The 13933-nt window shown below is 45.9% G+C and overlaps 1 protein-coding gene across 3 annotated transcripts in view; it reads left to right on the plus strand.

Moving 5' to 3' along the window:
- Window positions 1-13133, plus strand: part of EIF4E2 (eukaryotic translation initiation factor 4E family member 2) — a 28365-nt gene extending 15232 nt beyond the window's left edge. The window contains exons 6-8 of one of the 3 annotated variants that reach the window (XM_021690340.2): window positions 93-229; window positions 6964-7041; window positions 13055-13133. In XM_021690340.2, coding sequence (XP_021546015.1) covers window positions 93-229; window positions 6964-7009 — 183 coding nt within the window. In that variant the 3' untranslated portion in view covers window positions 7010-7041; window positions 13055-13133. Of the gene's footprint in view, window positions 1-92; window positions 230-1956; window positions 2229-6963; window positions 7042-13054 lie in introns of those variants that run through there. The other 2 variants (XM_021690339.1, XM_044913770.1) reach the window with 2 other exon arrangements.
- Window positions 13134-13933: the final 800 nt, after the last annotated feature.

Raw genomic sequence — 13933 nt, forward strand, 5'->3', positions numbered from 1 at the left:
CCACCCCATAGGCAGGTCTGGTTTCTTGTGTTGCCTTTGCTCTCCTCACTGCCTCTGGTTTGCTTTGACGATTCCTTCTGTTCCTCCTATAGGAGGACATTATTTCAATATGGAATAAGACTGCCAGTGACCAAGCAACCACAGCCCGAATCCGAGATACGCTTCGGCGAGTGCTTAACCTACCTCCCAACACCATTATGGAGTACAAAACCCACACCGACAGCATCAAGTACGTGTTGGGGGTGCTTGGGGGGCAGGTCCCTAAGCTTAGGAGAAGTAGGTCCTTAGCTGGGCCCGGAGGAATATGGTCGTACAGGAGCCTGACTTCTGGAGAAGGGACAGACCAGTCTTCCCCTCTAGTGCTTCTGGCCACTTGTAGCAGTTCTTTGCTGGTGAGGCTCCCTGCCCACCTACACTGTGGGGCACTTTGTATCAGAGAGAGCCCTTCTGCAGAATCCCAGTTGCACTGCTTGGGCTTGCTTTATTTACACAGGCTGTCTTGTCTTTTATTCACTAACCACTATCTTAAAATGAAAGACAAAGTGCTCTTCATTTTCTTGCTGTTTTTTAAGATAATTTCACTGAACAATCCAGTCCTCCTCCCTCTCCACCCCTCACCCCACTTTTGCATGTCTTTTTAACCTGTTAGCGTCAGTCTGTTTTCTTTGTCCTGGGAAATTGACTTCTTACTGGGAATGACAACTCTATTTCCTTGTGTGTAGAGCTGAAATTGTAGAGGAAGCAGAATAGTGTGTTTGTGAGAGTAGAATCTAAGGAGGAAGCATGAATGCCAAAGGGGAAGTAAGCTTTGTGATCTGCCTAGTACTCGGGGTACCTAGAGTTGGATGTCCACAAATGAGAATCACTGGTTAGGGTTGCTCCTTCAGTGATCAAAGTCATATTATGAAGAAGTTGTGGGGAGTGGCTGTCAGGTTTTCTCAAAACTGGAGGGAGAGCTTAGCCAACTAGGAGTCGGGACTTTTAGGTTTAACTCTCTCCTTTGACTCCAGTATCAATATGTGCCTTTGGCAAGTCTCTGCCACTCTGCTTCAAGTCTCCCCATCTGTAAAATGGGGGATAATAATACTTTACCTAACAGGGTTGTTGTGAGGCTGATTTAATCTTTGTAATTGAAGGTCCTCAGGTGGAGAATGCTCTTACAGGGTGAAGTATTATTATTGCTATCATCGTCATCATTAGTAATAATATCATCATCATGTTATTCTTATTAAAGACTAGTAATGAGCCCAGTGTTGGTGTTCAGCAGGCAAACTATTTGGGAATCTTTTTCCCATGCATTCACAGAGAATGTTGTGGGTGGAGTTGGCTTAAACCAGCTAAGTGCCAGTTTTTTACTGGGAACACTGCCACAAGAGTTGGTCCATAATGAGATGGCTGGCTGTGACTCATCCATAGCCACCAACAGTTATTAGCCAGCCATGGCCCCAATTGCTTGCCTTAGCAGTCCTGAGTTAGCATTGTTTTTCTCTAGGTAGATTTCCCCATTCTTCGTTCTGGGAGAGAATAGTTTCTGCCCTCCAGCCAGACACAGCCCAGGCTGGAGAGATCCACACCTACTTTTTCTAGGACTCTTACGTTCAAGGTTCCCAAATGCCCTCCACCCCCCTACCCCTCAAAAGCAAGCTTTCACCTGGCTAGGAAAGGGAAAGAGGTATTTTTCAACTCTCCCCTCTCCACTGTTCTCCCTCTCTAATACCCTGAGGCAGTTCTTCCTGACTTTTGTAGAAATATGAACCAAGTCCTTACAGAGTCTAGGAGAGCCCTTGGGCTTTTTGCCTTAGTCTGCTGCTCCGCTGCTTTATCAAGAGATCTGCCTAGCACTCCAGCCCTGCAGCTATAGGGACCAGAAACCCTCCTTGAGTCCCAGATGCTACTTTCCCTCGCGTCTCCCTCTCTTTCCTCTCCCAATGTGCCCACCTTTTGCACTTCCACTAGAATGCCAGGCAGGCTGGGCCCCCAAAGGCTCCTTTTTCAAAACCTCTGGAAGCCGCGGTTGAATGTGCCATGACCCTCTCCCTCTCTGGATGGCACCATCATTGAAGCTGGCATCATCGGAGTCTCTTGTTCTGTTGGCGTGCTACCTGGAAGATCCTTCTGTCCTGGACAAGAGGAATTGGAAGAGCATTTTATGTTTTAAGAACAGGCTGACACGCAGCAGCTACAACAACAGCTGAGATCACTTAATAAATGGTGCTAAACTAGCTTGTCTCATGCTCTCACTCTTTATGGTGCATCAAAGAAGTGGCCTTTCAGACTGACTGTCACCATATTAAGGAATGGCACAGACTTCTCCATGGAGGGCCATCGGGGGAATGCAGCCTCATTTCCATAAGCCCATTGTAGTGTCACATGGTATTTTGTTCCAGTTCTGCTGAGGTCTGACATAATGAGGTGACATCTCGCTCTCAAAATGACACCCCGTTTTCTGGTACTTGAATTTATAGTTCCCATCTGGTCACACTGATGACCAGAGTGATTTCTGATTAGAATTCAGCTTGACAGTCTGTTAAGGTTGGAAAGGGGGATCCTTGGCCTCTGCTTCGCTGACTTTGTTTGCCTTTACCTCAGAGAACTCTCTTGCTTGAAGGGAAAGCCCTGCTTCCGTCTGCGTGTGGCTGTGTGTTTACAGTTGCCTCGCTTTGTGTTAGCAGGGTTTTCTCGCTGCCAGAGCTGCCCAAGCCGCGAGCTCTCTGCCGGCCTTCTCCCTTCTGTTTTCCATTTAGAGCCAAATCCTCTTCCTCTTCGAGGTAGTCCTGCTTGTAAGTTTTCAGGGTTCTAGCCCTTCCCTTTCTCCCGGTCCCCAGGGTTGTTGTGCATCGGGATCTGGGGTGGGGAAATGTCTTCATCCTGTAAGAGTTTGCTCCTTGGGATATCTGACTGTAGCACATACCAGCCCCTCAGATGCTTTGTGGCTTGGCTTGGACATGCTACAACACGGCCTTTAGGCCCCTGACCTGCACGTAGGGTTTCAGCAGGCCTCATACTACTTTTAAGTTTTCTTAGGAGCTCCTACCCAAACCAAAAAGAAACAATTTTTGCAGAACTTTAGGTTAGATTGCCTGATAGCATCTTGAAGGTGGCTGTGGGTGTACTATGGAGTTTTCCAAAGCGGCTCTTCCATTTTGGCAGCAACACCCTGTGCTTCTACCATCCTGATTGACCACCAGGCTGCACGTGGCCTGGGATCTCACAGAACACACAGTGGGACTAGCCTTTAACATTCTGGAGGTGTTTGTGTGATTGGTTCTCTGCTTATTGCATATCCAAAATTGATTGAAGTACCTGGAAAATGGGAGGTTTGTTGGCATATGGAAATGCCTGTTCTCTATGTTTTTAGTATTGTCAAAGAATTACCTTCTATGGCCTTTTCCCTCTTGCCTTCCAATATTATGTTACACATATTGACCTTAATTTCGGCTCTAACTGGTCCAGGAGATGAGCTTGATGTCACCATCCAGAGTAAGAGTTGATCAGAAAGCACCAAACCCACGCGGAGGCCCCTGTGATCCTTGCCAAATGTGAAAGGAAGTCAGAGCTGTTATGCTTTGTTCTAGTCCTTGTGGCTGTCCCACAGGTGTGGCTTTGGTTAAGCCCAGGAGCAGCAGCAAGAACTTGAGAACTCAGAGGAAGTGAAGGAAGAAGGAATGGAACCTTTGTTCTCCCCCAAGTTCTCTGGAGAGTAGGGCTGCTGGAAATAGGGCCATTTTTCTAGGAGTGGCTTCGATTTCTCAGTCACGTTTCTCCACCTTGCTGTGTTTCAGTCCAGTTTTCAATGTCCTTTTTCAACTGTTTGGTTTTTCCAGCCTTTCCCTAGTCACGCTGCTTGTGGCCTCTTCCTGCTGCACTCCTAGGTGAGCTGAGGCCGGCGCTGCTGCATACCGGGCGTGGTGAGCTGCTTTGCTGCCCAGGGGACGCCTGCCTGCTGCCTCCTACCGTTGTTCATTGCCAATAGTTCCACCCGTGAAGGGTGAGCAGGTCCCGTGGACAAATGGGAAACCTGTTAAATTGAGTGTTAGCTCAGGTGCATGGCTCCTCTTAATGAGACCAGTCGTAGTTGAGGTTTCATAGGTTTGGGTCCTTGCAAGCATCAAGTAACTAACTGTATCCTCTCTGAGGAGAAATCTCGTAAGGCAGCCAGACTTGCAACCAGCAGGGATAAAACTTGGCACAGAGCCACATAAAGCAGCAATATCTTTTGTGAGGAAATTCCTCTTTGGAATAGTCTCATTGAGTTCCTTTGTGCATCTGGCCTGGAATGGAAAAGGGGAAGACAGGGCCAGCTTCACTCAGTGGGCCACAGTACTGGGGAGTCTGACCAGACCCCACTGCACAGAAAGTTGAGGGTAGGTGATTTCTCTTTATTACTTTATTCTAGAGGAGAGCTGGGTCAAACATGGGGACTTCGCTTTACCACATCTAGATTTCATTGTATTTAAACATTGAACTTTGTAGGCAAGAACGACCCATCCCTTCTCCTATCTTAGCTAAATTAGAATCATAGCCTGGTGGCACTGAGTCACACCAGCATAATTGCTGGCCTGGCTTTGCATTTATGAAATGTTCCCCATACTGATGTTCAAAGCAAAGAAAGCCCAGACTGGCAGGAGGCTGAGCTCATCCGTGAGTGTATCTCAAGTGCCAGATAAGCGCAAGGCTGTGAAGCAGGCTTTAGGCAGGGTGGGGGCAAATACAGTTACCCAGAAATGAGATCTCTGCTGTCAGAATTTGTTTTCTGGTAAGTGAGCTGGGACAAGAGTGGTCTCTAAAGGACTCTTTGTCACTCTGTCATTTGAATCTGTTCAGAATTCCCTGTAGGCTCTGTTAATCTCAGGGCAATTTTTTTTTTTTTTAACTCCATTCATATGACACTTCTAACATTTAATTTGTTCTTTCTTCACCTTTAAAAGAAGCAAGTTTTAATATTACCTAAAATACCTGGGATGCCAGATGGAGACTAGGTAGAAAATTCATACCTAGCTCTAGGTGGTTGACTTGCCTCTTAACCAAGCATTGGCCTACGAGAGTAAGAATGATTGTTCAATGACTATGACCAACCGTTTGATTTCCACTGAATCCATGTGAGGAAATTTCTTTACCCAGATTCTTCATGTTGAGGTTTAGCATCTGAAGAAGATCCTTCTGAAGAAAATGGGAGGGCAGTTTCATACTGGAATGGATTAGAGGGGAACTCTGAAATATGTATTTCTGCAGGTTCTTGACACAGAACTGCTCTGTTTGGACTAGCGTAGGCCTTTCTGGAAACAAAAGGATAAATGAGATGAAGCTTCAACACAGCCATGTAATTCCTTGTTGACACCTAAATTGCTTAAAATAGAATTGAAATCTCACTGTTAGAAGGAGAGAGGGGTTTTCTAGGCCTCTGCCCAAGCATCGGACTTGCTTTGCCCTTATCTTCGTTTGGAGTGGAGAATGAAATAGCCTTCTGATGTCACTCACGGACTCAGGAAATTCACCGCATCACTGCCTCTCCAGAAAGGGCTGTGGAATGGAACAGATGTCTTGCTGTGGACATTGAGTTTGTGAATTGACAAAGACTGGCACGCTTGTTTGGCGGTCTTACATTTTTCTTCAATTCAGTTAGCATGTATGAGTAGCTTTGGTAATACTCTCTGAAGAAACCATCAACCGCAGATCTACCTCTTGAGGTAGATCATTAACTTATAATTGCTGCCGCTGTTCAAAAGAGGGAAAAACTAATGAAACGTACAAATATTACCCAAAAGAAGGAATTTGTCATACCAGGTCACTGTATTTAATCCCTCCCTATTTAAAAAAAAAAAAAAAGAAAAGCTACCCATAGAAGGCCTAGTAATGAAGTATATTCTTTGGCCATAATATTAAACCTGTAGTGAGTTGTCACCCTGGGTATTGTCATCCCTTTAAACCAAGAATGGAATAATTGCCAATAAGGAATTTTCTATTTAGAAGTACCAGATTACCCATTTTATATATATATAATTTCCCAGGGAACGTACCAGGCACTTTGTCCCCAATGGGGCTAAAAAGTAGGGCAAAAAGGTAGGACATCAGCTCCTCCGAGGAAACTCAAGTTGGTTTAGGGCTCCAGGATGCATGGGGGAATCTGGTTTTCTCCTGCTTTTTGGCCAGCAGTCACCAAGGGCTTGTTCTTCGTGGAGCAGCACCTGGAAAGACTGTGTACCCCTCGATCACAGTTCTTATCCCTTCCTAACCTCAATTACTAAATCGAGTTAATTGGCATGAAAGTTATAAGGAGCACTGATCCCGAGAAATGTTGAACTGTGGCCTACACAGTTTAAGTTAATAGTTACGTGGGTATTTCCAGAAACAGATGGAACCTGATACAGATTTGGGGGTGTGAGTTGAGAGGGGTCAGAAGGTTGGAAATGTGGAAGCAGAGAAAGTGCTAGAGTTGCCTCATTGCACCTTCAGACATCATGATGCCGTTGGTAACTGCCCTTACCCCCAGGGTGGGGCCTGATGAAGAAAAGGAGTTCCTGCCACCCGTCCTCATGCCCCCAAGGCCGGAAGCACCGCTGCCCTTCACCCTAGTGCTGAGAGGGATCGAGGGATCTCTCGGGATGGTCGAACTTAGCTCTGACCTCAGTGCCCCCTCCATCCCCCCCCCCCCCCGGTAGACTTGCAAGCAGCAGGTAGAAGGAGGACTGTGGCAAATGCTTGAGGGAATAGTGAGGGTCAGACTTCACCAGTGGAGCAAGCCGGGAGCAGTGCCAACTGCCCCTGAGGGGGGCTGGCCACCACTGCTGCTGTGAGTGGGAAGTCCAGATGGGAAGCCTTATCGCTGGGCTTCCAGGTACTGGTGGGCGCCACTCGACCTGGAGGTATTGGGAGCGGGATGTGGGGTTATCATGTCTGTGCGCTCTTTGTTAAAAAGCTGTTGACCTGAATGTGCTATTGTGTTTTTTGTCTCTGGTTTGCCAGGGCCTGGGAGGAGTTTCATGGCCTGGTGAACAGCAGCGGCCGCTGATCGGACGCTCCCCTCTGTCTCTCACACTCAGGGTAGGGCCTTGTCTATCTTCTCTGTAACCTTGTGACATACCTCTCAGCCCCAGGCCCCCTCTTCCCAAGGGCATGCGCTCTCCCCACGTACTAGCAGCCATGCCTCTGCCAACGTGGGGCCTGCTCCCACCTCTCCTCTCTGACTGATCGTCACAGTCTCAGAAAAGTCCTGAGTCCAAAGCCACGGAACCATCCTTGCGGGGTCACCTGTCTCCTGGTGAACCTCTGGGAAGATTGTTTAACTTACTATACCCCTATTTTCTCATTTGGAAAAGTGAGGTTCCACGGACTAGAATGTTTCGGATCTCTTGCGATGCCAACATTTCATGTTTATAAATGTGCCACAGATCCTTTGTCTTTTGCCCAGACGTGGCCATTTTTAAGCCATCTGGCAGTGTCCTGTGACTAACAGGCCAATTCCATAGGCTCCGGTGTGAATTAGGTGAGGATGGCTCTTGTTTGCTGGTGGTGTTTGTCAGTTGTGAGCAGACAGTGATAGAACCTGAGGGTTTCACAATGAGAGTGAGCTGGGGTAGACGCAGGCTGTGCTCTCACTAGACCGCCACACGCTTACTGGCAGGGAGAGGCCCTGGGAAATCGAAGGCAGGTTGACTGACACATTCACTTTAAGAACATTTGTATTTCAATTAAGAGAGTGCCAAGTCCATGTCTGTCTCTTTAGCAGAGGGAACTGGGTCAGTTGATTCTGGATGAAAGGACACTATCCGCATGTGCCTGCCCTGAGAGCATATTCCTGGACATTAACTACCCCACCACCACCACCACCCCCATCCCTGTGAGAGAGAGAAGTGCTAAAATTGGAGCAGAACATGTCAGCTATAGTAGCTGCTTCAGAACTCCCCCGTCCCAAGAAGGAAATGAGGCAGTTTCAAGAGAAGGAGACCAGCATCCCTCAGCTGGGCATGAAGAGAGGATGACACTGAGGAACAGAAGCAGGTGGCCCGGGGTCTGAGTACTCTGTGGAGCTGGGATGATCTGTAGATAAACAGTCCCAGAATTACTGCACGCATGGATAATGCCACTCGTCTCTTTTTTAATAGTTTAATTCCTTTATTATAAATTCAATTTTTAGATGATGCTAGATTTTAAAAATTGCCGTTTATTTAAAAGGTTTCTCTATAAAATATAGTCAACAGAACTCTGAGGTGGCTGCTACTATATACCAGGAGGGATGAAAAACATGCATGGGCTGTCATGTTGGCTACACTGATTTGCAGGATGAAAAATAAGTCAGATTTCCAGAGCCCTGGCACTATAGTGGAATTGGGGTTTTTTTAAAGATTTTATTTATTCATTTGAGACACAGAGATACAGAGAGAGGAGAGAGAGAGAGAGCAAGCATGAGCAGGGGGAGAGGCAGAGGGAGAGGGAGAAGCAGGTTCCCCGCTGAGTCAGGAGCCCGATGTGGGGCTTGATCCCAGGACCCTGGGATCATGACCTGAGCCGAAGGCAGAAGCTTAATGACTGAGCCACCCAGGCACCCTGGAATTGTTTTAATAACATTACCATATTTGATTATTTGTAGGGTTACTTTTTTTTTAATATCCCTAAAATCAGGTTGCTCACAGTGAATATGATAAGAAAAATTTTGACGTAGTTTAATTGGCAGTATTTACTTAGAGTACATAAAACAATGGGATCTTTAAAAATCAGTAGCATCTTATGTTCCATGAAGGGGGAGGAAAGGCTTTAAAATGAAATTGGAAGAGTCAGAATGGGAGAAAACTTAAAACTATTCCCTCCCCTTTCGCTAACACTGAATCCCTCGGGAAAGATACCTGAATTGCCTCAAAATCATATGTTTTAATTTATATCATTACCATTTTGCAGTCTCTTTGTTCTTTTTGTTGCCCCTGTATCTTTTTTATCTGGCAGATGAAGAAAGCACTTCAGGAGCACTACATAATTTAGGTGTCCCCCCCCCCCACCTTTTTTTTAAGTAGGCTCCACGCCCAACATGGGGCTTGAACTCACCACCCTGAGATCGGGTCGGATGCTTTATCGACTGAGCCAGTTAGGTGCCCCCTAGGTGTTCTTGAAACACATGGCCTTGGAAGTCTGAGAGGAGTATTAGCATCTAAACGAAAAAAATCACCTCACTTCATTGTCCTAAAGACCTGAAAAGGACTCCAATTTCATTCCTATCGCCTTACCCCTGGACAAGGTGCTCTAAGAGGCTGGGTACCTCCAGCTCATAGCTCCTCATCCTCTCTACCTTTTCTTCTACCCCCTTCCAAGTAGACCATGATCTGGGGAGAAATAAAAACTGCTATTTAAGTAATTCTTTTTTTTTTTTTTAAGTAATTCTTCTTGAACCACAAATACTTCTCCTCAGTTTACCTGATATTTTATGCTATTACATATAGCTGCTAATATTCTAGAACGGTTTCATTTGATCTGCATTACAAATCAGGATTGCACTTTTAACCATGGCTTCAATAGCAGTTCCGGTTAGCTGCTGGGGAGGATTGAGGGTTACTTATGTGTCTGGCCTGGCAAGCGCAGAGCAGTGATCTGTGTTGTTGGGGAATGAAGTTGGCACTCAGTGGGAGATTAGAGGCTGAAACTTGCCCCACTGAACCTAGGAAGGGTTTGCAATTTTATTATCCAGTGAGGGAGAGGGGAGGAAGCCAGAGCTAGCCCGGGGTGGACAGCTGACAGAGAATGTTCCTCGGAAGACCGTGTGTAGGCTGAATTGTGAGTGTACTCTCAGATCCCCCTCCAGAGCAGAGTCAGGTAGGGCTCCTCCTCAGTGTTCCCGTGAGGCCCCAGAACAACTGTGCTGCTCTTGCTGGGCACGAGCTCAGCGATAGCTTCCTACAAGAACAGAGGCGTTCCTGTCAGGAACCGGCCACCGTGCTTCTCTGTTGTCCACCCTCACGAGCCAGCCTCTACCTCAGCTTATTCTTCCCAGAGTTGGAACTTGTCCTTTCTCTAGAAGGATGAAAAAGGTGATTATGGGGAGGCAAAGCAGATTAGAAAGCTATTTCAGAGTATTTGGGCAATAGATTTGCCTAAGATGCCTGGGAACGTGAAGTTGGAAGCCAATTTGGTTAGGCCTCTGGTATTTCTGAGGCCCCACTATCAGGACAAAGAGTCATCCGGTAAAGCACATCTTTCTGACTTCTCTAGCCTTGTGGGTCTTTTGGCTTCTGTGCCCTGATGTGTAAAAATCCTTGGGAATAAATTAAGATACAGTGGAAAAACTGATGTCTGAAAAGCCCCTTTAAATCAGTACACTAGGCCCAGCCCCAGTTGCTTATTTTACATAAATTCACAGATGAGGATGTAAAAATGTTATTTCCTTCTAAAAGATCTGTTGTATCGTTAAAAAAACAAAAACAACAGAAAACCCTTCCTGGTCACCCATGCACCATTACAACATTGCTGGGTGGCTAGAGGGGCTAGCTTTTAGGAGCTCACTCTGGATTTTCTAAATTATAGTTTGCTTTTAAAAGAACAGAAGCCCATCTTTTTAAAAAAAATTAAAAGTTGCCTGTGACCTCTGCCACTTCCTGTCTTCCTCCTTCCTTTCTGTGTCTCCTAATCTCTCTGGCACTGCAGCCCCGGGGTGAGGGACAGAACGGTGGATTAGTTCTCAGCTGGTCTGAGGTGAACGCATTCCTCAGACTAAATCTGGCAGCGAGCTGTTCTCAGCCCATTTTTTTTTTTAGAAAAGCTGGACCAGAGCCACCAGCTGCCACCAGCCTGTCATTGTCAGGAGCCTGTCACCCGTTCTCATTGCTCTTTGTTTTCCTTTATATCAAAGGGACAAGCTCAGCTAGATTTTTCTGGCTCCTTACTCTTCTCCCCTTTTCCACATTACAAATAAACCTTAGAATAATTGTGATTTCTTAGATTTTCTGACCCTGAAGAGATCTGTGATAATAGAAGTACTTAGAATAAATAGTAAATATCTGGATAGGAAAGTATTATAGAGCTCTTCAGTTTACCTGCCACAGAGAGAAAATTTGTCTGTGGCCCAAGCCCAGCACAGTACAGGGACGCTTCCAAAAGATAAAGGTGACCTGCTTACAGTGATGACTTGTCCGGAAAGTTCTTCCCTCTTCGTCACTAAACAGATGAAAGGCGGGTCGAGACGCTTGCCTGCCATCTCTCTTACTCCAAGATAAATCATTTTCCCAGTCAGAAAATCCTGTGATGCTACCGTCCCACACCCCGCCTTTCCATTTACTCATTTTATTTCTCCCTGCTGATTGACTTTTGTGATCCAGTTGCTCTGTGGGGATAGAGGGGGCATCAAAAGGGAAGAAAGGGAACAGAGCAAACCATTCCTTCCTGATCACTTCTTTTGTTAGTAGAGGGCTTCTCGGACACGGTCTCAGTAGTACATCATCCCCAAGGGGACTCAGAAGTCACACGCACACATCAGTTACGCCTGCTTGTCTGTTTTATAATCAGATACAACCTTATTCATCCTTTGCTAGCTACTTGTGGCACCTCAGTGGGATCTGTCCTTTTGAAAGGCCTTTTAAAAAGATGATCACCCCATTAGGTTTTTCTTTGTGTTCAGTCTTTACCTCCTTAGGTGGAAATCTTCAAAATGCTCAGTAGCCATGGATAAATGAGCTACACGGTCATGCATGTCAGTTATAAAAATACTAGTGGTCTGTTGAGATAACATCAGTTTCTTCCCAGCCAGAGTTCACCTACACCGGCTCTGGTTTCCTCTCTCAGTGTATTTGTCCCCAGTCATTCTCCTCGTGTATTGAGGGCTGTTCTTTCCTGTCAGCCTGCTGCCATCATGGGGGAGAATCTGTTATTGCTAACTGGAGACTGCTCTTTGTCTGGGCTGAGTGTATTCTTTCATATGTACTCTGCGCCAATAGCCATACACCCAATAAGTTGTAGCAATTTTAAGATGGGTCAGTTAAAGCTAAGGCTTCTAGAATATCCCACTAAAACTAAAAGGAAGTAATGACTCAAAAATCAGATTAATGAGAATTTCTGTTCTAGAATTTCAGGTACTTTAAAGTCTGAAGCTCTGAGCTATAGCAGCAGATGAGGTGACCTTTAAAGCCCTTTCCAGCCCTAAGATTGTGGGATTCAAATGGCAATGTGAAATGCTGAGATGTTGGATTTCTAGTGTGGAACAGGAAAGGTTTCTGGTGGGTGGCCAAGCCTGTCTACATCCAAGAGAAGGCGACTAAGAGGACATGACTTACCATGTGTTACATACACACATGCTTCTCTTTTAAGAATTATAGCTAAGTGTCTAAAGGCTATGAGTATTTCACCTCGTGGAATATCCTTTTATAAGTAGCTATACGTTTTGAACAGAGAGTTTTTTGGTTGATTGGTAGGTTGATTTTTTTGAATACATGATATAATCACATCGTTTGATTTTTTTTTTTAAGTATGTGTGCATATGGGTGTGTGTGAGAAAAAAGGGGGTTTCCTCCCCACTCTGCACCTGCTCAGTTTCTGCTGTGCCCCCCTTTCCCTCCTCCACTGCCCCATGTAACCATTGTTGTTGGTTTCTTGGGTGGCCTTATAGACTTTATGTCCATACAAGCGATATGAACTATGGCCTTATTTCCCCCACCCCCACTTACACAAAAGGTGGTGTACTATGTACATACACTATTCCGTACCTTCTCAGTTTCTCTTGGAGAGTTTTCCATATTAGTAGTGAGCTTCCTTGGCTTGTTTTTTTTAAGCTGCACAAGTGTCCCAGTGAATGAATGTGCCATAATAGTCGTATTTAACCAGTGCCCTTTTGCTAAGTATGTGCGTTGTTTCTAATCTTTGGCTCTTGAAAATAGTCGAGTTGAAGTGTTCGAAGGGACTTGGGAGGTGGTTTGCTATGTTGGCATTAGATTAGCAAGGAAGGAAATTTCTGGGGTGTGTCATGAGGGCCCTGGAGCTGCTGAGTTCAGGTCTCCGCCCCATCCCTGCCCCGTATGTGTGTTGTTGCCTGTAGAAGATCTGTGTATTGAATGCTCTGTTTTCTCCCATTTTTTTCTTTCAGGGACAATTCAAGCTTCCGAAATACAAAAATCACATTGTGAAAGTACTCAAGCTGGCAATAATCCTTTTCTGTATGTGTGTGTTTGTCCAAAATGGATGGGAGGTCTCCAGCTGGTCCTTCCATCTGCTCACTGAAGGGACGTCCCTGAGCCGTGCGCTCCCCTTTTGCACTCATTCCTGGAGGACGGATTCCGCTAGACACCCTCCAGCATCGCTGACTTTATAAAGCGGAAAAACAGAAAACGTGACTTTGTAATAGACAAACTTTTTTTTAAATGGGATTCTGTCGGGGTGGGGGGAGTTCAGCCTTTCGTTTTGCTGTGTGCTGTCCAGATGCCTGTCGGCGTTTTGTTATGCTCTTCGCTGCTGTACAAAGGGCATCGTGACCACGTGTACAAGCCAGAGCTGTCGACTGAGAGTTATCAGTATTATGAATGTCTGTGCATCCAGGAAAAGCTTTTTGTTGGAGAGTCCCGGAATAGCTATAAATGCTCTCTTCTAGCTCTGCCATTAAATTATTGGGACATTTTGTTTATTTCTCTCCCCTCTTCCCCCAAGCCCACCATTTTCTGAAAATGTGTTACTGATTGTGTATAGTCTCCTGCCTTATGCCCTCCAGTCCTCCCTCCTGTGGGACTCTTTCTTCTTAGGCACTGCTGCACTTAGAATTTTAAGCCAGTGGGCCACACTGGTTTCACTGAGGCGGCTCAGAAGGTTTGCCTTGGTAAATTAAACTGGAGCAGAATCCAGTGTGATTAGGAGCTAAGTTATAATAGCGGTTCCAAGTGCAGGATTTGGAGCTGAGGGCAATGTCTGAAACCAGATGAGCAGGGCCTGTGTGTCCAGCCTGTTCCTGTGGGTTCTTGCGTGACCTTCATTG

This window comes from Neomonachus schauinslandi, chromosome 3 (assembly GCF_002201575.2).
Source record: "Neomonachus schauinslandi chromosome 3, ASM220157v2, whole genome shotgun sequence".
Classification (NCBI taxonomy): Eukaryota; Metazoa; Chordata; class Mammalia; order Carnivora; family Phocidae; genus Neomonachus; species Neomonachus schauinslandi.